We start from the raw sequence: 23,322 nt of genomic DNA, 5'->3' as shown, positions 1-23,322 counted from the left end.
AAAACTTAAAAAAAAAAAAAAAAAAAAAAAAAGATTACCCCACAGAGTGATGAGCTTATGCAAACGAGCAAAAACAATCTTCATGCTGCTGTATTTAGAAAGTAAAATTTAACTTTCCCATGTTTTAAATGATTAATCTTGTTGTTTAATGCATTAATTAAAAAGCACATATTACTATATCACTAGTTGGTTTTTTTTTAATTTTAATAACTGCATTTCAATGTAATTGGTACTATCAGCAATGATATATATTTTAAGCACCTAAAAATATTATTCTGATAAAGAATACATGGCATAAAAAAAGTTAAGAACACCTGCTCTAAGATGATCTACAGCATAAAATTTCCATTTCTTTATTTGCTCTGCTGGTCACTCAGTTGGAAAGTATTTACCAAGTACCCACTACAATATTAGGCTGAAAATCTGAAATTGTCAGTATTTGACTAGTTTTAATTTACCAAAACAGCAATTTCATAGAGTTCACCCTAATACTCATCAGACCCAACTCATAAGCCCACTAATAAAAGAAACAGTCATGAAGTAAAAGAATGATCTTGAAAGTAGACTGAAGCTTGCAGAAGTTAAAAATTTTATAAACTAGGTAAGAGGCAGCACACAGAAAGCAAAAAGTCACAAGAAGATAAAGTGACCAGAGGGAATTATCCATTTAATTATCCCGAATAAGACTGACCCAAATATAATGTCAAATCTCTTTTCTTTTCCATGACCTAACAGTGATGAGAAACCCTTCCCAAAGCTTTATGAATGATTCAATAATTTTTTCTAGTTACATCAAATAATGTTATCTTCTACTTTATAATAAGAAATGCACTTTAAATTCAAAATTAAAGCCAGTAAGAATAATGCCTTAACATTTATATAGCACTTCATCATTTAAAAAGTAATTTCATACATATCATTCTATTTGACCCCTACCACACCCCTACAAAACAGCCTTGGAGGTATTATCCCAACTTTTCAGGTTACATAGCAAACACATATCCAAAAGGACTCACAGAGAATCTTAGAAACTAATCTTAACTCTAAGTCAGACTCTCTCTTTGTTCTCTGTGTCAAGTAATAATGCTAATGGAAGCAAAATAGCAAAGTGCCTCAAAATCCACAAAAACTCAGTCTGAATCTCAATCCATCCCTTACTCTCTCTGAGTCCCTGAAAAAGTTCTTTGATCTTTGTGAGGCTAAGCTTACTAAAGTGAGAATAATAACATCTTCAGATTAAATGAGACACATCAGTTAAGGCCCTTACCATCATCTATGCTAAATAATAAGCTGCGCTTATTACCATCATTCATTTTTATTGTCATGAGAATCCAGCTATCAAGAAACTAGACTCTTACCTAGAACAACTCAGGAAAGCAATGTGGTTCAATGGCACAGCACAGGTTACAGAATTCTAATGTACTGTCCCACAGTTACTCTGGTACATTACTTGACCTCTCTATATACGATCATTCTATCATTGTAAAGGCTTTTGAGAAAATAACATAACCTATCTCACAGAGTTTGGAGAACTCCTTTGCTTGAATATCTACAAATGTGAAAGTCTCCTATGTTAGGAGCTCCAATCAAGAGTTCACAAAAAGCAATATCTAGAGCCAATATTCACTCATGAGTCCAGAAACAGAGCCTTCTCTCATTTCAGATAGCCAATGGTGACCAACTCATAAAATCTCGGATTAGATCGTGGATAAATACTAAAGCCAGAGTCAAACTATACCAAAGGAAGGACTGCGTAAAAGAAGGTATAAGTAAAAGAGAATTATTTTCCACCCTAAAGGCAAAAGGTCAAAACCAGGCTCTCTCTTACTTACTCTTGGCTTACCACCTCCTCATCCTCTGAGGACGATGCTGTTTCCTCCAGGTCCCGGGCCATCACGACTGGCATTTCCTTTAGGGTTTGTCATGCAGTCAGCAGATGGGGGCCTCGGAGACCTTTCCTTGCAGATTCACCGGATCAAACAATTTAGGTGGCACTGTTTCCTGCAAGAAAGCCAAATGATTTGAAACACAATGGCATTTTCTATTTGTTGATTATTGCTATTGATCTTCCAAGTAACAAATATGATTGTTTAACTAAACGGTGTCCAACGTCTAGAAGCTTACCTTCTATCACAGTGCTTCTATCACTTACGCCACAAAAACCAAGGTTTTTTTTCTTTCAAAAACATACTGTCTGTCCTCCATGTATTTAAAGAGTTGTTACTAAATTTGAGCTTCTCGTTTTTCTTTTATATACTAAACCTAACAAGGATTAGCTTCTAGGAAAGTCCAACGTAGGTGGCTGATTGACTAAAACATAGACTCCTTGCTAGAAAAGTGTGACCTGGGTTAAAAACAAAAACTCAAGATTTAGGACCCTTGAAAATATTTCTTTAGACACTAGGACAAGCACACAGCTGAAATGCCTTCATATTTCACTAAAACAAATTCAACCACTAAACTAAAAAATATATTCTCCTGGGGGCGCCTGGGTGGCACAGCGGTTAAGCGTCTGCCTTCGGCTCAGGGAGTGATCCTGGCGTTATGGGATCGAGCCCCACATTAGGCTCCTCTGCTATGAGCCTGCTTCTTCCTCTCCCGCTCCCCCTGCTTGTGTTCCCTCTCTCGCTGGCTGTCTCTCTCTCTGTCAAAAATCTTTAAAAATATATATATATATTCTCCTGAAGCAAGGTGATAAATAGCTGAAAAAGAACAAAAAACAAACAAAAACAGTCTTTCCACTCTCAAAAATTATTCTCCCTTACTAAAAATCACAAACTATGACTTGAATCTCATAGACATTAAAATTAGCTATTTACCATAACCCTATTACTCAGAGGTAACCATCTGATGTCTATCTTTGCAAATCTTATTTTGTTATGCATTCAAAATATGGTAAGATCGTAAACGGGACAAAAACCCTCCGATCCCGATAACGATCCGTACAGATCTTCAGCGGAATGGGTAATATCTAGTAACTTCAAAGGCGTTCTTCCGAGGATTCCCAACAGGATTTTTCGATCTTTCCCAAATGTTGGGAAGTCCTTTAAATTAAAACAAGCAAAACCTCCAAGCAAGGAAGAGATGCCAAACCTGTCCCAGACTGCCCGCAGAGTCTGGAGAGAGACACGGAGATCGGAAGAAGATTAAGGACACTCGCCCAAGAAGCGGCCTCGCCCTAAAGGGATCAGCCCCTAGGCCCCACCCCCGGCTCACCCCAATCCCAGGTAGGTCCTCAAGTGTTCCCCAAGGGAAGGACAGGGATGACTCCGCCGCAGCGATTCAGCCCAGCGCGCCCGGAAGCCAACAGCTACTCCCGGACTCCGAGAGGGAAGTGTAGCGGCCGGCGCCCGCCCAGACTCGGGAGCTCACCTCCCTCGCGTAGGGGAGCGCGCCGGAGCAGACGTTTACCTGTCTCATCTTCCCATGACTCCGGGCGGGCCGGCGGGGACCGCGCTCTGCGCCTACCACCCTCCTCCTTCCCCAGCCGGGCTCACGGCCACCGCCGACGGCTGCTTCCCCCGTTACTACAACAACCAACAAGCAACCGCCCGCTCGGAGCCACTGCGCAGGCGCCCGCCACCCCGCGCTGACAACGCTCGGCTGCGGGCGCGAAGTAATGTCGTCATCGCCGCGCAGCGCGGGCGCCGAGCTTTGCTCTCAGCAGAAGTCTAGACTTCTTTTTTCCGCTCTTTTCCCCTCCACTCGTAAAGGTTGACTCCAGCCCCGGAATTCTTCCGCCACGCTCAACAAGAGGGTTTACTGCGTGAGCGGTGGTCCCCGCTGTGAAGCTTGGACAGCGGCAACCACTGATTGGCAGTAAAGAGGTTCACGCCCCATCTCCTGCTCGAGCAAAAGCGGAGCAGCCAATCAGAGCGAGGACTGACGGAAACGACCCAATCCTGGAGCCGGACTGTGGGCGGGGGCGAGAACAAATGGCTCAGGTGGACTACTCGCTGCATCTGCTTTGGGGCTTTGCTGCTCTTGCTGCTGCTGCCGCTGCCGCTACCGCTTCTCCAGCTGGTGCTGCCGCTGCTGTGCTGGGGGTCCCGTCACCAGGTACGGAGAGTGTGGGGGAGAAAAGGGAGGGAGGCGTTTTTGTGGCATCTGATTGAGAGGATAGGGAGAGTCTGGAAAAATGGAGGTGAGATGGAAGGAAGATCCTGGAAGCAACCTTTTGGAGGAGCAAGGGGTTCGAGAGACCTTGGGAAGGGGGAGCTTGGACTATGAAGATGAAGAAGGCTTGGTAGGTTCGGGGAACCAATGAATGAATGAACGAATGACCAGCCACTAGGAGCCCAGCACAGGGCAAGGAACCTTTTCATTTTCTCATGTAATTCTCACAGTAACCCTTGAGATAGGTATTTTGAAAGCTCCGTTTTGCAGATTTCTCACCCAGGATTGCACAGCTACAAAATGTGGAAGGATAGGAACCTCCCTCCTGACTAAACACCACACCTTTGCTGGGCCAGGCCAGGCCAAAATTTGAGAATAGATGTTAGATACTTTAGGAGGCCCTAAAGCTTTAGGGAAATGGAGTTGAGGGATTTGGTAGAGCAGTTCGGAAGAGTGTTCAGGCTCTGCCCTTATCAGCTATCTGTTGGGATTTCTAAGAGCTACCATGAAATGGGCATAAGTTATCTCAAAGAGGGGAGCCATCCATATGGCTTTTCTGACCTTGGGAGGAGAAGGCCTGAGTCACCTATTGAGAAATGGGGGAAAATGAGGATGAGGGGATCTTGGCCCATGCCCTGACCGCTTCTGATTTCTAGTAAAGCTCTCTTCTCTCTGGACTTCAGTGAGGTCGGTCCATTGTTGTGATCTACCATTCCCTGAGGGATCCTCTCCCCCTCTAGAGCTCTTTTTTTGGTTGTTTTTTTCTTTTCTTTTCTTTTCTTTTCTTTTCTTTTCTTTTCTTTTCTTTTTAGCTTCACACTGCCTGAGGCCATGGCTGACTTTAATATTTATTTCAGCTGGGTAGCCTGTAAGACTGCACTGCAACTTCTGCCAGAGTGACAAAGGAAGCCTGATGGTTTATCACCACTTCAGGCCCAAGAAGTTAACCTGACAACAGATAAACTGTGGGGAAAGCAAAAGACAACCAAAAAAACCCCAAAAAACTACCAACACTACAATGAAGATGAGAAGTAATTCTATTATTCAATTCTTTATCTACATGACTTTTATTTAAATCAAGTTGATTGAGGGGCACCTGGGTGGCTCATTCGGTTAAGTGTCTGCCTTCAGCTCAGGTTGTGATCTCAGGGTCCTGGCATCAAGCCCTGCATCGGGCTCTCTGCTCAGTGGGGAGTCCATTTCTCCCTCTCCCTCTCTCTCAAATAAGTAAAATCTTTAAAAAAAAAATAAATAAATCAAGTTGATTGAAAGCATTGCTCTTCAAGGGTTCATCTAAGCTTTTTAAAAAACAAAAAGTACATAATGTTGTATTTTGTATACAACTTCAAGACAGAGTGGATATAGTGTGCTTGTCTTCCTTCAAAATAGAAACTTCATCAAAATATTCTCGGACAGTGAGGCACTATCGCAGAGCATGGTTTGTATCTCAGCTCTGCCATGAGTTAACTGTGTAACCTCAAGCACATCACTAACGTTTCTGTGCCAACCCTCATCTGTCAAATGGAAAGAGTAATAGTGCCTGCCCACCTTGTTTAAGGCTTAAATGAGATCATTTATGTTAGGTGCTTGGCACAGTGCATGACATAGACAAATGCCTGATAGCTGTTAGCTATCATAATTTCTCTTGCAATCCAACGCCAACATTGTTCGTTCCTTCTCTACAGAATTTTCATGCTAGTTCTCAAGTCACAGAAGTTTATTTACTTTTAACCTTGTATATTGTTCTAGCTTATGGAGCATGGATTACTTGAGAACCAGAGTAGAGAACACCTGAGAGTGTAAATTGCCCTCGCTCCATAGATTCCACTCAAATGTATAAGCTTTTATGTGCTTGGAAGGCTCTGTCATCAATAGCCAGACAGATATCTATTAATAGATTTATAGTCACCTTGAGCCACTTGCATGACAAGGGAATGACATAAAAAACTAGGCTAGAAGTAAAGATATTAAAGAACTGATTCCAGCCAAGAGAAAAGCGTTCTGATTTAGCCTAACATTGTGGAGAAGCTGCTTAGACAATAAGTACTATGCCACTTACTGCAAAGTATAGTGTTGATTCACCACTACTAGTGTGACTAAATGTCAAGACCAATTTCTCTAAGTCTTACGCAGAAGTCCATTTTATTACCTGATGGTAATATTTGTACACCTCTTCTTTGTTCCCTTTTTTCTCCATTATTTTTGGCTGGCTTTACCATTTCCAGGCACTGCGTTATTTAGCCTTTTCCACTCTAGGTAAACGTTAAGCACCCTTTGGCTTAGGGTAAATATCCAGGCAGTGTGCTAACCTGGTGAAGTAAGAATAGTCTGTTAAGATAACTGAGAGTGGGCGAACTTCAGGGACTTGGAAAGGAATTCACGAAGAGATTGCCCAGATAAGCTTAGTATAGCCCTCAGGAGTGGGATACAAGTTAACTACCCAAGTCAGAGAGCTTATGGTTGAAGTAAGCTAACTGCTGTTTTGTTCCCAAGGCAAAAATCCCTCTCGGGTTGGAGGGAAGTCATGAGCCGTTTCTTGAACGTGTTACGAAGCTGGCTGGTTATGGTGTCCATCATAGCCATGGGGAACACGCTGCAGAGCTTCCGAGACCACACCTTTCTCTATGAAAAGCTCTACACAGGCAAGCCGGATCTTGGTAAGAAATCAGAGAACTGTATCCTTCATAGGAATGGCCCCAAATGGTGGTTGCCAGACCAGGCTGTCCCTAAAAACAAGCTAGAAAGTTTAAAAACAAACACACACAGCACAGGTGCCCATTTTCTTCTCCAAACTTACTTCCTGAGACTTCCACCCACTGAGTGGGGCCCAAGTCTATTTTTCTATAACTTCCCAGGTAATTCTGAGGTGGGCTAATCTAACCTTTATTGGCCATTGGAATAATAGACTTTGTGGATAGCCCTCGGCCCTTTTTCCTCCCAAGCTTGTCTGAATACCTTTTCACCCATTTTATGCTGTCCTTTGCATATTAAAGGCAATACAAAAAGTATTACAAGGGCAGGTGAGAAAAGAGACTTATTTGGCGACTCTGGGGTGCCCCACTAGAAAGCTATAAAAAAGCTTTTCATATTATCTCAGTCCTCTTCAGAAGCTAGGTTGTGCCACATACAGTTTATTCGGTGTTGCAGGTGGGGAATTACTAACCTAAGGTCTTCCCAAACCGTGAAGAGTCCCTGAGAAGATATCCAAAATTCCTCTGAGCTGGTCTCCCAGAATGAGACGTAGAAGGCCTCTGGTAGCCTTTCCCAGTTTCTTGAGCCTCCCTGCCGAGAGTATTTTCACATTTCAACTTGCGCTTCCTTGCACTGATGTGTGGGATAATAGTGTTTGAGCCGCAGCACCATTTCACGCAGCTGACAATTCTGTGTCGCATTTATAGCTAACCCAGATTCAGGCTCTGACCTAGCTCGTTTTTCTGCAACATCTCCGTGCAAAATGAATCTAAGTAGGCTAGGGCTCACTTTGAACAAAGCTCAATAGGAGTAAAGTACCTGGAAAAGTGGGTAGGACGGTTCCACCGTTTCCCCCTCAAACGCTGCCCTCTGATGTCCAGGAACCCTGTGCAGATTCACAGGATTGTAGAGATTATCTGGCCTAGTCCTTTAAAGTTGACAGAAAAGCCCAGGGATTATGCAATTCACTCAAGGACACATAGCTGAGCCGAAGAACTGGCAGGGGGAGGGGGTTGTCGTCCCTCCGCCCTCATGATCTGGAGGCTCTCATGGTACTGAGATGCCATGTTAGCAGTGTTCTGGAGCATTCCATAGAATTTCACCTGATGCCTAACCTGCCTGGGGTTGGTGAAATATTCCACTTTTGTGTCTCACTAATTAGAGCTATTTCCTCAGCCTTTTCATCAGAAGAGCTATCAAATTGGTTTATAGAATGTAGCCTCCTGGGACAACCACTAGATATTTGGTTGACATGGAATTGTTTCTCACCTTACTGTCATCTAAAGGTCTTCAACGTTGTGGAATTGGTATCACTGTGTGGTTTTCCAAAGGATGGGAAATCCTTAAAGCCCAAGTAAACATTAATAGACCTTTCAGGGCACCTGAGTGGCTCAGTTGGGTAAGCATCCGCCTTCAGCTCAGGTCATGATTCTGGGGTCCTGAGATCAAGTCCCACATCAGGCTCAGAGCCTATTTCTCCCTCTGCCCCTCCCCCCACGTGTGTGTGTGTGTGTGTGTGCGCGCTCTCTCTCTCTCTCTCAAAAATAAATAAATAAAATCTTAAAAAAAAAAAAATAGACCTTTCAGTTATCAGTCTTGTCCCTTGAAATTTCTCTTGCTCAGTAGACCAGCAAAGGAAGTATCTTTGCTTTCACTGTTTTGGCATTCCTCGTCCCAGGATGCATTAGATAAACGGCTGTACATTACAATTACCCAGGGAGAAAGTATTTTTAGAAAATACTTACTCCCAGGGCCTACCTCCAAGGAGTATGATTTAATTGATCTGGTATCCAGGACTTGGTAATTTCATAAAACTTCTTTAGTTGACTATAACAAACACTCAGGGTCGGGAACCACTACTGTGGTAGACTGTGATCAATACTTTCAGGACAAATTACTTAATACAGCAGAACAAAGCTCACCAAGAGTGACGTGGCCTCAGCAAACACCAAGGAAGCAGTGCTTTGTTCCAGTACCAAGTGCACAGGAAACCAGCCCGGTGTGGCCTTTGTTTACATAATATAGACCTGGATTCAGGAAAAGACTTAAATCTCTTCAAGACCAGATTGAGCATCTAGCTCTGTCCCAGGATTTCTGAGTTCTTTCCTGCATCCGCCTCGAAAGTTTACTGACCTCGCAGGCATCTCGTATTGACGCCTGCAACATTCCCCCAGACGTGCCCTCATCTAGACGTGCTGGACATCACCAGCACCAGCGTGGCTTCCCAGGACAGAGGTAGAAACTGCTACAGTCAGGAGTTATTGCCTAAGTGGGCTCTTTGTTGGGTTTCTACTCTTAAAATGCCCCTTCCCAACTGTAGACATTTGAAGAGGAGCTGGGCGGTTCTCAGGTTGGGATTCCTTCCATTCCTACTGGTTGCCATGTAGGCAGGCAGGCTCTGCAGCCTGCCTCCCGTGAACCATCAGTGAACTAAGAAGAGCTTGGAGGGAACCCTAACTCTCCCCTCTCGACACTCTTGCTTTTTTCTGCTCTACAGTGAATGGCCTCCAAGCTCGGACTTTTGGGATCTGGACGCTGCTGTCATCAGTGATTCGCTGCCTCTGTGCCATCGACATCCACAACAAGACGTATGTAAGGGAAGGAAGAGCTTTAGCATCCTTTCGTAGGAAATCAGGCGCTAGGCATACCCAGTGTGGTCCCCCCCTTGGAGACCTGTTAATTTTCATACATTAGCCTAGAAGGTGGATAATAAACGGTTAATAGGTCCTATTTTTTCGAGGCCTTAAAAAAAACATAATAGGCATCACAGGTCTTTACAGTTTGCAAATTCTTTGCAAGTGAATAGCAGCTGGCAGTGTCATGATCCAGTGGCCTGCATCATACCTCTCTACTTCTCTACTAAAGAATCAGCCTTTCTTCTACAAAAGAAGTAGAGTAGTGTGCTCTTTTTAGAGCAGCCACCCACATATACCTTATCCTCACATTCCTCCTTAGGAAATCACAATCCATGAAAAAAGGAACCCACAAGTCAACTGCTGCATGCTTATGCAGGCTCAGTAGGTGAGGGTGAAAGAGAACCCAGGATCCAAAGAGACCAGCCTCTCTGGGGAACTCAGACTAGGGTGGAACCTTTGCAGACAACCATAGCCTCTTGTCTAGATCATGCTGTAACCCGTGCTGACCACTGGAGGGGGCTCGAACTTTCTTTCCAACTATCCTCACCACCATCAAAAGGGGAAAGTTTGCTCAGGTCACTGGCCAAGGCCACCAAAATGTCACCTTCACACTAAAATATTTTTCTGTCATATCTAAACTCTCAGCATTTGGGAAAAGAGGAGGTAATGACATTTACTGAGCACCTCTGATTATGCCGGGAGCTTTCATCTACATGACCTTGATTAAGTCTCCTAGCAGCCCTGGGAGGTAATGATTTTCATTCCTGAGTTTGCAGATCTCCATGTTAGAGACCCAATTAATTTGAACTAAGGAAGACAGATTCAAGTGGGATTTGAAACAGGGCTATTAACTCTGTGATCTCTCGAATTTTTTTTTGGTTTTTTTTGAACTTGAAACTATGGTTTGACTCGTTCTACATTGATACGTATTTTGGGAAGCAGTATGGTTTAGTGGAAACAGCCTGGGGCCCAAGAATGAAAACAAGAAAATGGGCTCTTGTCTCAGTTCTGTTACTATTTTTGTAGCTGCAAGTTCATTATATGGTTGACCCTTGAACAACATAACATGGGCATTAGGGGCGCCGGCTCCCCACAGTTGAAAATCCGCATATAACTTTTGACTCCCCAAAACTTAGCTACTAATGGCCTACTACTGACCAGAAGCCCTTACTGATAAGAAAGTCGATTAAGACATATTTTGTATGTTATATGTGTTAGGTACTGTACTCTTACAATAAGCTAGAGAAAAGAAAATGTTATTAAAACCATAAGGAGGAGAAAATGCATTTACAGTAGTGTACTACAAATTTATCTTTAAAAATCCACACATAAGCGGACCCATGCTGTTTAAACCCATGTTGTTCAGGCATCAGCTGTTCACCTTCTCTGCATCTTGGCCTCTTTATGTATAAAATGAGACTAGTATATCTGTTCTACCCCTCAGGCTGACTGAGAGGGGGTAAGAATTAAATAATCCTTTTAAAGACCTTTATCATGACAAACTGCTGATGGGTATAAGAGGTGTATTTTTCATTTGCTGTGCTTGGAATGAGACTTATGTCATTATCACCCAGTCATTTCCCCTTCTCCCAACACAGAATAGCCACAAATGCAGACTTCTGTTTCTAGCCTTTTTTAACCTGGGACTTTGGTCCATGTTCTTCTGATATACACTCTGATTCTATTTCCTCCCTAACCAGAAATTCAAAATCAACACCCATACATACATATTTACTAAATGTATTAAAAACATGTACAGGAATGATAAAAATAAAATTTAACATAGGGGTTCCTTCTAGGGAGCAGGGAGGGAGGGGAATGGGATCCGGGTGGGATAAGGATACATAGAATGCTTTAACTGATATCTGTAATATATTTTATTTCTTAGAAACAAGTATCTGAAGCAGAAATGTCCAAACATCCAAATTGGAAGGAGCAGGGTATTGGTTACCTACAGGTTAATTATAGTATTCTATCATCAACAATTTTTTGTACATTTGAAATATTTCATAATTTTAAAAATTTCATAGTTAAAAAAAGATATCTCCAATCCAAGTGGTCAGTTATCCTATAACCTGTCTCCTCTCCACCTCTTCATCAAAACTGAGGAACACGTTCTCTTCCCGTGAGGTTATCACTGTGTCCTCCACCTGATGGTGTTCCTAGGCTAAGACACAAAATCACAACAGCCCAGGTGGCAAGAGCATCTAAAAGCCCCAGAGTTCCTTGCTGCTTATGCCTCATTCAGGCCCTTCATTCTGTGGCATCCATCCTAGGGGCGTTGACCAGCCCGTGGCCCCACACCTGCCAGGTGGGCTTGGACGACAGAGCCAAGCCAATTTGAGTAAGTAGAATATGTAAGCGTGATTGATCCCCAACTATCTATACTGCTAGGAGTGCCATAACCCAGACTCTGCTTTGCTGTGGCTGGCTTCACCACCTTGCTACAACTTGGAGACCCACCGTGGATGTCGGGACCGTTCTCCTCTCAGTCTAGCCGTTGAAACCTTCAGTTTTGCCCTAGTAGAGGGTAAATTGGTGTGATCGAGCAGACAAGTCTTTCTCGGGCCCAAGTCTCCTTTTCCTTTAGCCATAGTCACTTGTAGGGTTTGGATTAGTGTGTGTGCACGCACGTGCAGTCTCTCTGCTGTTTGTCCCCTGCACTGAACGAACAGGCCTCCAGTTCCCATGTCTGTCTGTTCCCTTGTAGGCTGTACCACATCACACTGTGGACCTTCCTCCTCGCCCTGGGGCACTTCCTCTCCGAGTTGTTTGTCTTTGGGACCGCAGCTCCCACGATTGGCGTCCTGGCACCCCTGATGGTGGCAAGTAAGCATCTGACCCCTGGGCCTCCCACGGGAACTGCACCCTAGGGCCGAGGGCAGGAGAGCAGACATACGGAAGTGTAAGAAAGTGCTGTGCCAATGTCAGCCACCCATCTTTTCTCTTATTTAAGGCTTCTCAATCCTGGGTATGCTGGTTGGGCTCCGGTACCTAGAAGTAGAACCAGTATCCAGACAGAAGAAGAGAAACTGAGGCCGGTGTTACCACCTCCGAGACTTCGTCTTCCACCTTTGCTGTCCCCTTCCTTCATCCTCCCTCCTCTTTCGTTTCTTTTCTGTATCATCCTGAGCACCCTTACCACTGCTACCCTTTTAGGTTTGAGGTTTTTCTTACATTTAAAAATTTTGAAGATAAAACCTTCATACAGAAAAGTATATAATGTGTACGTACAATGGAAAGAATCATTTTAAATAATTGAATACTCTGTACCGTCACCCAGATCAAGAAATTTCCAGCACCTCAGAAACCCCGTGTGCCCTTCCCCTAGCTACAGACTCTTCCAGGATCCTTTTGCCAACCTTCGGCTTTTTTCCCATTTATTTTCATCCCTTCCTCTGACCTGTGTGGTGGGAACACTGAACTATGAAACTTACAGCTGCTGCGTCATCCAGAGCAGCTGCCACCAAGGGCTGCTTCAGGAGGTCGCCCTCCCAGCTTGGGCTCCTCTCTGCTGCTGGACCCAAGACTCTGAACCATCTGAGGAACAGGCAGTTCTTCTAAGAAGGGCTCCCCTGTGAGTAAGCATGGCTCATATACTTGTGTCTACAAGTGGGTCAGGGTTGGAAGAGTCTGGGCTGTTTTTAGACCTTCTGGTCAGCTGTATTTGTGTAACAAATTTTGTAATAAATAGAAAAACCCTCCGCTTGGATCAGTCCTTGTACTTTGACCTCCCCTAAGCCAAGAGCACTCCTGCCCTCTCCGAGCCTAGCATAGGATCGCAGCTTTTGCTGATCAAATACACCGTAATGAGTAGGACAGCTCAAGGACCCAGGCACAGTTGGCTGCCTCCGGCCCCTCTTGTCACTTGTTCATTTCTCCCGAAGTCCACTCTGTCTCTCCTTCCCCACCTTCGAGATTCTGAGTTCACAACTGAACAGTCAGGACCCTTGTTTTCTTCCTAAGAAAGAAACAGATTCTTGAGAAAGCAGAGACAGAAAACAGCACAGAAGAAACAGCTGCCTGACCACAGAAAGGAGAACATGAAACCCCAAGATAATGGACTGGAGCAGATAGTTGCCCTCCAGACACAATCCTGAGGGGCTCGTCACTGGCTGGGCCCACACACCGCGTGTAGACCCAAGAACCCATTCACTATTTCAACAAAGTACTTATTGAACACTTAAGTCCATGCCAGACACTTGGGAAAGAGAAACGATGACCCTGGCAAATGATGACCCAAGCGAAATAACAACCCAGGCAATGTCTCTGTTCCTGTGGCCCTTACACTGTAGTCAAGGAAACAGACAACAAAGCAACACATGAAAGAACAACTTCAGACAGTAAGAACTCTAGAAAACACGGTACTGTGATCAGGAGGGTAGGGGATGGATGATTTACATCGTCAGGAAAGGCCTCCCTGAGGAGATGGGATCTGAACTGAGCCTTGAATGCCCGGGTATCCCATGTCCTCATATATGAGGCAGGCGTTTAGGGCAGAGGAAGCAGCATCTGGAAGGTAGGAACCATTTGTTCAAGGAGTTAAGATCCTTGTAGTGAAGTTAGGAAGCGGAAGGTAAGAGGATAGGTCAGGAAGGGGGGCAGGGGACTTGCAAGGGCCTGTCAGGAAGCTTGAAGTTGAGGATACTTAAACACATCGGGAATTCTCTTATCAGTTAAGGCTCTTTGGGTGAAAGGAACAAAGTCATAAACTAGCTGAAACAATAAAGATAACGTTGGCTCACAAAACTGAAACATTAAGATTATAGGCTTCAGGAATGATTGGATCAGGACTCAGCCCTGCCCTCCTATGTTGGCTTCATCCTCAGGCTGGATTCCTCCATGGCGCCAAAAGTGGTTGCAGTGATACCGTGCCTCATCCCCACAACACTACATCTAGAAAAAGAGCTCAGTGGCATGGACTACCCCTCACTCACCAACTATGGTCAAGAGGTAGTAAGAAAAGCAGTGATCTTACAGAGTTAGCATGTGAGTGCAGATCCACATGGAGCCCCCCTAAGCAAGTGAATGAAAGCATGCATGGTTTGGACTTGGATCCTCTAAGCATGCGCCATAGAAATGTAATTCCAGATCAGCAAAGACAAGACGCAAAGGATCTCAAGAGATGATTTAGAATAGAACACATCATGAATATTATCCTTGGCTCCCTTGATTTAAAGCAGAATTTGTCTCTCCAGCCGAGAACTGCTAACAGGCAGTGGTGCCAAAGCCACAGGCACCGTGCATTTACTAAGAAAGAAACATACAGAAAACGGATAGCAGCAGCATGTCTAAGCCACAGCGTAAGGCGAACACGCCTGGGAAGGGAGAAGCGGCAGTAGGTCGGACAGTTCAGAAGAAAAATGGTAACGCAGAAGGGCAGAGGCGAAAAGCAGGGACTCTGGCCAGGGCAGGGTGGTGCGGGTTGTAGGACAAACACCTCAGCCACACTGGAGGCGGAGCCAGAAACAACAGTGTGTAGCAGCCCCGGAGGCAGGCAGGCTCACGTGCGGGGCGGTGGCGTGCGAGGCACCACAGAGGCCCACATTCACTTTTACAGCCTTGGCTTTGAAAAGTAGCCCACTGGGAGGGTCACATCTGTCAACAGGACCCACCTCTAGCCCCAGGCCCCTCCCAAACTGTCTGCCCAGGCCCCAGAAATGAACAAGAATCTCAGGCCCCACCTAACGACACGGCAGACCACTTGAAGAATCTTTTATTGTCTTAAAACATCCAGTATTACAAATAGAAAATACAAATTATGTTTTTAAAATAAAGGAATGAATAATCTGGTAAACATTCTGTTAAAAAGTTTTAAGGAGCTGAAGAGTAAACACCTTTCTCCGTATCAAAAAGCAAGACATGCTTCCTCTCCACCTGTCTTCCACCTCCCATCACTCCTCCCACCGGAAGTGTGAACTTCTATTACATACAGAACATCCAGATGTCTGCACACATACACACACACACACACACACACACACGCACCTGGCTCCCCTCCAGCAGTGGCCCAAGCACCCTGGCCCTCCTGCCAACCCAGGCTGCCCCTAGATGCCGAGAGCAGGCAGTGGCCACAGCCAAACAGCACCATGGTCATGATCACAGCTACTCAATGCAGGAGAAATGACTAAAATGTCTTATTTTTCAGGGGACACTACCTCATCCCGTGAGTAGAGCCAGACTGGGCAGGAAAGGAGGTCACCCTGGATTGGTTTAAAGGGAATCCCTTTAAATTCACCATATCTGTTAAAAGATGATTGCTGGAAGGGGATGGGGAGTTGAGGTGGGTGTGCAAATACAATCCCCTCCGAGGCAAGAGACACTTAATGCAGAATGCAAGCTGACTCGATTCCCATTTCAAGGGCCACCTTTCCCTCTGGCCCTTTCCTCTCCTCTCGGAAGCCACTGTGGAATGAAACAAAGTTAGTTTTCAGTAAAGGTTACAGGAAGTTGGCTGGGATTTCCCTCCCCTCAGAGAAAGGAAGCGCTGAGGCCGGTGGCAGAGTTTCTCAAGGCAGTGTCCACATGAAAACATCAGAGTTCACTATGACACACACACACAGAAGTCCCTGGGCAGAGATTTTGTAGAAAAGAACCTTTCTGTCCCCAAGTCAAGCTACCACAGTGCCCAAATTCAGGCCTTCACAAGTGCCCTCACACCTAGGCAGGTCGCCCTCCCACACGGGTTTCTCCTTCATGACCACAGCAAAGTTTCTGCCAAGTTTATTGATGTTTGGTTTGATCAGCTCTTAGGAAAGGGTCTGGAAACAGACCCCAGCCTGAGCGCAGGAGAAGCAAGGCCAAGTCCTGATGGGTTTGTGCTGAAGTTTTCTGATGGCGCTTTCTCTCCCACAGAACATTAGCAGCCAGTGTGATGACCCCAAAATTACCCTCATGCAGAGCAGCTGCCTCTCCTTAGAACTGGGCTTCTAAGGGTCTTACGATACTAGAAAAAGTTAATATCCTGAATAAGCTTTCTTTCCGTGATAATTTTGCAGGCTCTTTCCTTGCGGGATGGAGGTGAAGGGGGAAGACGAGGTACCACCATTCTCCACCAGCTTCTCCCAACACCAGCTCCCACAGCCTACAAGGGGGAGGGGGCGGGTATCAAGTGTGCCTTTGGTGGGAGGTGCCATCTTCCCCAACTAGCCCATGCAAGCTCTTGAGTGGGTTCCAGGAGGCAGAGGCACTGCCGTCCAAGCCGCAAATATTCCAGCCTGTTCCCTCCAAAAGCTGCTCCAGCGCTGACAGAAGAGGTGGGGAGTGCTGTCCGCGTTCCCTGAGTCGCCACCACCTTTTCCTCTCAGACATGATCCTCAGACACAGTGGTGGGGGCTTTGCTGGTATTGCTCTCCTCCTCCTCCTCTTCCTCCTGGAGTTTCTGCAAGGCACAACAAGCAGGCAGCCCTCTGGGTGAAGAGGCGCAGGACCCCACCCGCGGCTGAACAGCTGCCTGGCAGTGACTATCATCAGTGGGCAAACCAAGAGCCAGGGGCCCCTCAGCAGCCCCAGGAGCACACGAAGGGAAGTAGAAAAGCAGCACCCAGCCTCTGCCTGTGTGCTCTTTAAACGCACACCACACACCCCTCACAGTGTCATCAAAGAAAAGCCAGAAAGTCCAGCTCTCTGTGATGCCACAGCCACCACAAACCATCCCGCTCCGAGTGCCCCTGGTCAGGCTCCCTCTCGGGACTGAAAGAGAAGCAGAGGCCACTCTCCCTCCCCGTTCTGACAGCCTAAAACTCACGTGGACTGACCCTCAAGTAGTTACCCGAAGTACCAGCTCTGCAACTCCCACAGAAATTCTGACTACCTTCCTTTGCAGGCAGCCCCCGGGATGAGGAATATTATTATAATGTGCGGGGAATTGAGGCAACAAAGAGAATTTTTATGAAGGCAGGACAAAAACTCAATGGCTAAAAATATGTATATATACTTTATGCCTAGAGAAGAAGACGACTTTGGGTCAGTCTGGCTTTGACTTGGTTGGGGAAAGACGGCCCAGGATGTGTAAGAGTCCTCTGGCTCACACTTGTTTAGGTGGGCTCTGGAATTAAGTATGGCCTGGAAATGATCCCATGGGGCCCCTCGGTGTATGCTGTGCCTTGCATCTTCCCTCAAGCACTCATCTATCGGCGGGAAGGCCTTGGCATGGGTGCAGCACTGCGCCATCACCACTGGAGAGCTAGAGGAACGTCCCCGGGCCCCGTGCCAACTGGACAAATGGTGCTTCTCCCCCAGGGACTATCTTGGGGCTAGTCCGCAGCAGTGGCAACAGCTGCAGAAACCCAACCTGCCCATTCTCTTGCCAATCTGTGGCCACCAGCTCAGCCTCAGCCATGAGGAGCTTTCATTGAGGCCACCAGCAGCCTGCTTAAGTCAATCAAGCAGCCTCTCTCCTCTTGCTCACACACACGTGCACGCCCACACACACCTGCCCCCTCCACAGCCAGCACTTTGAAATCACAACCAGAAACAGAGATTAGTGGGGGCAGAAGTACATCCACTATCTCTGGCTCAGAACTACCAACTGGAAGAAAAACGGAAACCCAAACCAAAATTTTCATCATCTAGATTAGTCACTAGCCCCGAGCTAGACGTTCCGTCTCTTTTTACCAAAACTGTAGCTCACTGATCAGAAAGAGCAGCTCTGGCCACATCTGTTGGGCACCCTGTCTTCAGCTGGGTCTGATACCGAATGTGTGTGCCGGTGGCCAGGGCTCACTGACGCCAACTGCCATGGGGTGTGTAATGGCGGGCTCCAGTGGAGGGACGCTCTGAGACAGCCCTGGCTTCCCTGGGTGTCAGCCCACCATGATTCTGAGCCTCCAATAACACTAAGCTTCCTCAGGTGCAAGTGAGGTTCAAAGACGCCTGGTGACTTATCCAGGACACGGAGACTATGGAGTGCCATCCCCGGATTTGTCTCCTACTCCTACTCAGTGCTATTTCCCATACTCCACACAGATGACTGAGCCAACAACCCCAACCTTGATTAACAAACCAGGTCCCTGTGCACCAAGATGTGGCCGCAAGGATAGCGAACCATCGGAACAGCCTAAATATTACACAGAGGAAGTGGAAATACATACATGTAGATATCAGGTGGTAGAATGTAACTATGGAAAGGCTATCAAACTACTGTCGAGTAAACAAGCAGGCTAGGAACCCCACCTGCACCAGAAGACCCACAGAAAACAACCCTAAACAATGGACTACAATGTTACTAGGTTATCTCCAGGTGCTAGGATTATAGGTGACCTTTTCTTTCTTCCTGTTTGCCTGTCTCGGCCAACATAAACACAGATTACAAAGTAAACAGCAAAATCTCCTATCACTTGACACAAGATGTCACATTCCAAATGGAAACCTTCTCATAAGAAATGTCTCCTGTTGTATTACAGGCAGCTTTCCCCCAGGCTCACTATATATTCCGAACCCTTCTGTCTCCTTGTACCTGGCGCAGGGGAAAGCCTATTTTCCATGGAGGTAATGCCAGGGTCCTCACACCAGTCTAGAGAACAGCACATCTGCTCCAAGGCCTTCCCTGTCTCCCGGCTGCGTTTCCTGTGTGAGGCTCCCCGCTCTACATCCTACCTGGTGCCACCTGCCAACTCTAGAGTGTGAGATCAGAAGACAAATAATGAAAGCTTATCATCCATCTGCCAACCTATGTCCTTTCAATCCTAAATATACTCTTTCAGATACCATTTGTGCCTCAGAAAATTGGCAAAGTTTTTCGAAATGTTGGCACTCCTACACTTCTATAGCAATATAAATTGATAGTATTGATAGCACCTTTCTCGACAACAGTTCAGCAATACGTATCAAGATCTTAAAAATGTGCATGACCACTGATCCATTTCTCAAGGAAATACTGTGCTTGAGAACATACACAAAGATTCAGCTTCCAAGATATTAATCACAATATTGTTTATAACAATGATCGCAAACAATCTTAATGTCCATAGACAGCAAGACTGTTAAATTGTCGTTTATCCACGTGCATGCATTAAAACACTGTGTAGTAATTAGAAGTATGTTATAAAATAATAATGACCTGACAAGGTGCTCACAACAAGTAAAAAAGCAGACAGAAGATTCCATTTGTGTTTAAAAAATATTTACACATCCATATATAAATATATACAGATATATACACATACATATTATACATAGATATACACATATAAGTAATTGCAAAAAACAACAGCATTTCATCTCTAGGTGATGATATTACAGGATGATTTTTAAATTTTGTATACTTTTCTGTATTTTTTTAGTTTTCCTACAAAGAACACCTATTACCCCTGTAATAGGTTTTGGGTGGTTTATTTGTTTTTTAAATAATATCCCACTTTTCCTCCTCAGATTTGAAATTGCTTTCATCCTGGCTCAGATTTGATACCTAACATTTTGGTTAAAATAGTCCCTAGCTGATGAAAGCAGATGGGAAACCCTCTTCTGTTCTAAATCATATTCCTAATCCTCCCCCTTCTACCACCATCAGCTCCTCCTTCCTGACTTGCCCTGTTAAAGCCTTTCTGGAAATGCACTGGCTCTAGCCCTTCCATCCCCATGGCACTGCCTAAGGGGCTGTAACATGCCAGGAGAGCCACTGCCTCGGGGCCACCACCATGATGGTCGAGGTAGGCTCCCACCTTTCGTCTCCAGCCACTGACCCCAGGCTGAAAGCAGTGGAGCCAGGGTCTCAGGACTTGTCTCAGGATCCAAGGAGTGGGCGCTGCTCAGCAGACTGTGACAACAGTGACGTGCTCTGGGGACCACAGCAGGGAGGCCAGGAGAAGGGAAGGAAGCAGAAGAATCCAAGAAAGAGCAGCACGAAAGCCATGCTGAACACCCACCCAGGAAAGTCTTGGGCGCCATGTTTATGCGAGCAGAGCTGGGCTCACGGCCTCCAGCAAACCAGTCCACTCCAGGAGCGCCCCAGGCCCACCCATGCCTCCACATCGTCAAACAAAGCCCAGGACCCAGCTCTCAGCCCAGTAAGCTTCCACATACTCACATTCTCAGGAGTTTCTTTGTTTGCTTTCTGCCTCCGTAGATCTGCCCTAATGAACGCTGAGGTTAAGTGATTGAGAAAGAACAACAGACACAGGATTAACCAGAGACCAATGAAGTTCACCCAAGAGAGGGAGCCCTCATTTTCCTAAGGGTCACAGGTATCTCAGACCTACTCTAGATATTCCGGGGAGATGGAGGTTCCATCGTCCAACTTGACAAAGCCTGGGTCACTGATGTCCCTGACAGGCAAAAGCCAATGAGGACATTGGCCTTCATTTATAGATCAGTTATACTGACCAGAGAGCTTGCACACGTTGCTCTAATCCTAACAACAACTCCCATTTTATAGATTAAGAAAGTGAGCCTTCCAGAAGTTGGTGCACTTGTCCAAGGTCAAACAGCTATGGAGGTCGGTGTCACGGTCTGGGATGCAAACAAGGGTCTTTTGGTGCCAAATCCCAGGCTCGTTCCACCAAAACATGCTACTGCCTCTCAAACACATTTCCTAACAAGCCTTCCCCTCTGCCCTCCACGTGTGCACGCCTGATTTGTCCGGTCAACCAGAGCACGGAGGTCTCAAACTGCCGACAGCCTAAGCCCATGAGCAGCCTGAGCACCATCTTGTCTTGAGGCCCCAACTCACCAGTGAGGGCTGCCCCAAGGGTGAGGAACACACAGAGAAAGATGTTCCCAGGCATGGTTCCGTAGTTGTCAATAATCTGGCCCTGGGAGATGGTGAAGATGATCCCAAATACCTGGAAAGGCACAAAGAAGACTGGAAACAAGGGCCCAGCCAACTGGCCCATGGGAGCACTGAACTGCCATGATACAATGCCTGCGGCAGCCAAGTCAAATAGGAAACAAAGAGCCACTGCTTTGGGGCCACCACCACCTACCTGGGCAGACACATTCAGGAGGCCAGATGATATGCCTTCTGATTCTGGGTATGTCAGCTCCACCGCAAACTCAAATCCCAGCGGGAGGTAGCCAGTCATGAAGAAGCTGGAAGGCCAGATCACAGAAACAAGGTGATGGAGAACTTCAAGAACAAGAAGGACAAGGAGCCCACCTCCTCCCTTAGAGCTCCTTTTCCTGTTTTGTTTCTGGTCATCAAGGCATTCTAGACCTTTGAATAATCAGGCCATCCCCCAGGAGGCCATACCAAGGAAAGAGATACCCCTGCAGGTCAGGAACCCCCTGGGGCTCCCCTGCTTCTTGTATGTCCAGCCATCAATTAGAGATAGGGTCAACATTTGCAGAAGGGATGGGGATGCCTGCAGTGTTCAGCCCTCAACTAAGCAATTCTGTGGCATGGGTCCAGAAAATTCCAGTTCTAATTTCTTACATCTATACCAAACTTCGTGCTACTTTCACACTTATTTCTCTCTCACTCCTTGCAACAGCTCTACAAGACAGGCCACTCTCATCTTCACTTACAGATGATTTACCTGAGGCTCAGAGCAGTTAGGCGATGCACCTGTCATCTAAAGGTCAGCAGCGGACCAGAGGCCAGGACCCAGACTTCCTGATTCCCAGCCCTGTGCACTTTCTCCGACCCCCCCCCCACTGTCCCAGGCAGAGCTACAAAAGGCTCTGAACATTTCCTGGCCTCCTTGAGGTCTGTGAAGGACAGACTCCATCCCAACAGCATGGAAGCCCCGGGCAGCCTTTTAAAGTGCTGCAAGTAAACAAGACCTCTGGCCCCTTTTCCACTTCTCCAGCGGTCAATCAGAAGGTAGCAAAGGGATGGGGGTTGCTTCCAAGGATGTCGGCAGCTCTAGGAGCCATGGGATGCCGCTTTCCAGTTAGACAGGTCAGAGGTGAAACTTACCCCATTGTGCCCGCGGTGATGAACACTACCCACAGGTATCCCAGGTTCAAAGTCAATGTGTACACCACCATGCCCACTACCGTCATGATGTAGACCACCAGGGTTGTCTCCCTACAAGCAGAGGCAAAGAAGCTGAGTCATACACTTCTGACTATAACAGGACCATTCATTCATTCATTCATTCATCCATCCATCCATCCATTCATTAATTAATTATACAAGTATCAATCGGGCACCTGCTGTGTGTCAAGCCCTCCACTGTATGCTGGGACATCTGCTCTAACAGAACTTTCTGTCCACAGGGTTGATCGATACTGAACCAAGGATCACACAAAGTTACTTACTTACGCTGTGGCCGGTGCTACGACAGGAAAGCCCAGGACAGGATGAAGCCCTCTTGCTACATGTGTGTGTCTGACTCCTGCAGAACCCTCTTGGCAATATCAAGCTGCATCCCAAGCAAGAAGGGCACAAGCCTCTCCTTTCCTTGTCCTCCCCTCAAAAAACACGGAGCAACCTCAGCTACGGTCAGGCAGCAGGGGCGCCCGGGACTACCCCGGAAGCCACCTCCTGCTGCTCTGCTTTGCCCCCAGAGCCCACGGCCATGCTGGGCTGGCTTTGAGATTCTCTGCCATCTTGAAGTTCTTCCTGTTGCCACCGGCACGGGTGCAGCACAGATTTTTCGCCAAACCTGTGCTACTCTGCTCCGGACAGCAAGTTAAGCAAGAACATTCTCCAGCCCTGAACTAAATGCTTGACTCCCAAGCCAAAGTGAGAAAGCTCTGCCCACTCCCTGTTTTGTTCCCCTTTGCCAGTTCCCTCAGAGGGACCATCAGCAACCTGACGCCTTCCGTTTGGGGTTCGCCCTGCTTGCGCCCCTCCCCACGTTACTCCTCCCACATTGCCCACCCATGACTCGGCTGCAGCCCCACCCCTGCACCCGGACCTGTGCTCCTCTCCCTGTCCTGCTTCTGGCCAGCGGCAGGCTCCACACAGCCCTCTGCCCGCCTGCCACGAAATGAG

General features: G+C 46.5%; 3 protein-coding genes across 41 annotated transcripts in view; 1 reads left to right on the top strand and 2 right to left on the bottom strand.

Annotated features, from left to right (window-relative positions):
• Nucleotides 1-3,732, bottom strand: part of TTLL5 (tubulin tyrosine ligase like 5) — a 279,806-nt gene extending 276,074 nt beyond the window's left edge. For 19 of the 36 annotated variants that reach the window (XR_004620453.1, XR_004620452.1, XR_004620455.1 and 16 more), the window contains exons 1-2: nt 3,412-3,718; nt 1,833-2,001 (exon numbers count right to left, since the gene is read on the bottom strand). Coding sequence is in view for 27 of the 36 variants with exons in the window: in XM_034643107.1 (XP_034498998.1) it covers nt 1,833-1,906 (74 nt within the window). In the remaining 9 variants the exon portion in view is untranslated. Of the gene's footprint in view, nt 1-1,832; nt 2,002-3,216; nt 3,389-3,411 lie in introns of those variants that run through there. The other 17 variants (XR_004620449.1, XR_004620448.1, XR_004620450.1 and 14 more) reach the window with 7 other exon arrangements.
• Nucleotides 3,733-3,832: 100 nt separating this feature from the next.
• On the top strand, nt 3,833-13,155 carry ERG28 (ergosterol biosynthesis 28 homolog). Of its 3 annotated transcripts, none has more exons than XM_019794654.2 (6): nt 3,833-4,059; nt 4,974-5,147; nt 6,610-6,773; nt 9,305-9,395; nt 12,154-12,272; nt 12,400-13,155. In XM_019794654.2, exons 3-6 carry the CDS (start codon nt 6,641-6,643, stop codon nt 12,477-12,479), a joined length of 423 nt encoding a protein of 140 aa, XP_019650213.1. In that variant the 5' UTR covers nt 3,833-4,059; nt 4,974-5,147; nt 6,610-6,640; the 3' UTR covers nt 12,480-13,155. The 3 variants fall into 3 exon arrangements, with proteins under 3 accessions (XP_019650213.1, XP_034499017.1, XP_002914753.1); XM_034643126.1 differs by lacking the exon at nt 4,974-5,147 and adding an exon at nt 11,720-11,787 and having other exon boundaries at nt 12,400-12,420; XM_002914707.4 differs by lacking the exon at nt 4,974-5,147.
• Nucleotides 13,156-15,142: 1,987 nt separating this feature from the next.
• Nucleotides 15,143-23,322, bottom strand: part of FLVCR2 (FLVCR heme transporter 2) — a 49,777-nt gene continuing 41,597 nt past the window's right edge. Inside the window, exons 6-11 of one of the 2 annotated variants that reach the window (XR_004620458.1) lie at nt 22,300-22,410; nt 21,365-21,470; nt 21,112-21,223; nt 20,470-20,525; nt 20,105-20,220; nt 15,143-16,824 (exon numbers count right to left, since the gene is read on the bottom strand). Coding sequence is in view for 1 of the 2 variants with exons in the window: in XM_002914706.4 (XP_002914752.1) it covers nt 16,747-16,824; nt 20,470-20,525; nt 21,112-21,223; nt 21,365-21,470; nt 22,300-22,410 (463 nt within the window). In the remaining variant the exon portion in view is untranslated. The remainder of the gene's footprint in view (nt 16,825-20,104; nt 20,221-20,469; nt 20,526-21,111; nt 21,224-21,364; nt 21,471-22,299; nt 22,411-23,322) is intronic. The other variant, XM_002914706.4, reaches the window with a different exon arrangement.

The sequence above is a fragment of the Ailuropoda melanoleuca genome, chromosome 14, assembly GCF_002007445.2.
Source record: "Ailuropoda melanoleuca isolate Jingjing chromosome 14, ASM200744v2, whole genome shotgun sequence".
Classification (NCBI taxonomy): Eukaryota; Metazoa; Chordata; class Mammalia; order Carnivora; family Ursidae; genus Ailuropoda; species Ailuropoda melanoleuca.
The sequence above is the reverse complement of the archived record's forward strand: the minus strand, read 5'-3'. Positions and strand labels throughout refer to the sequence as shown.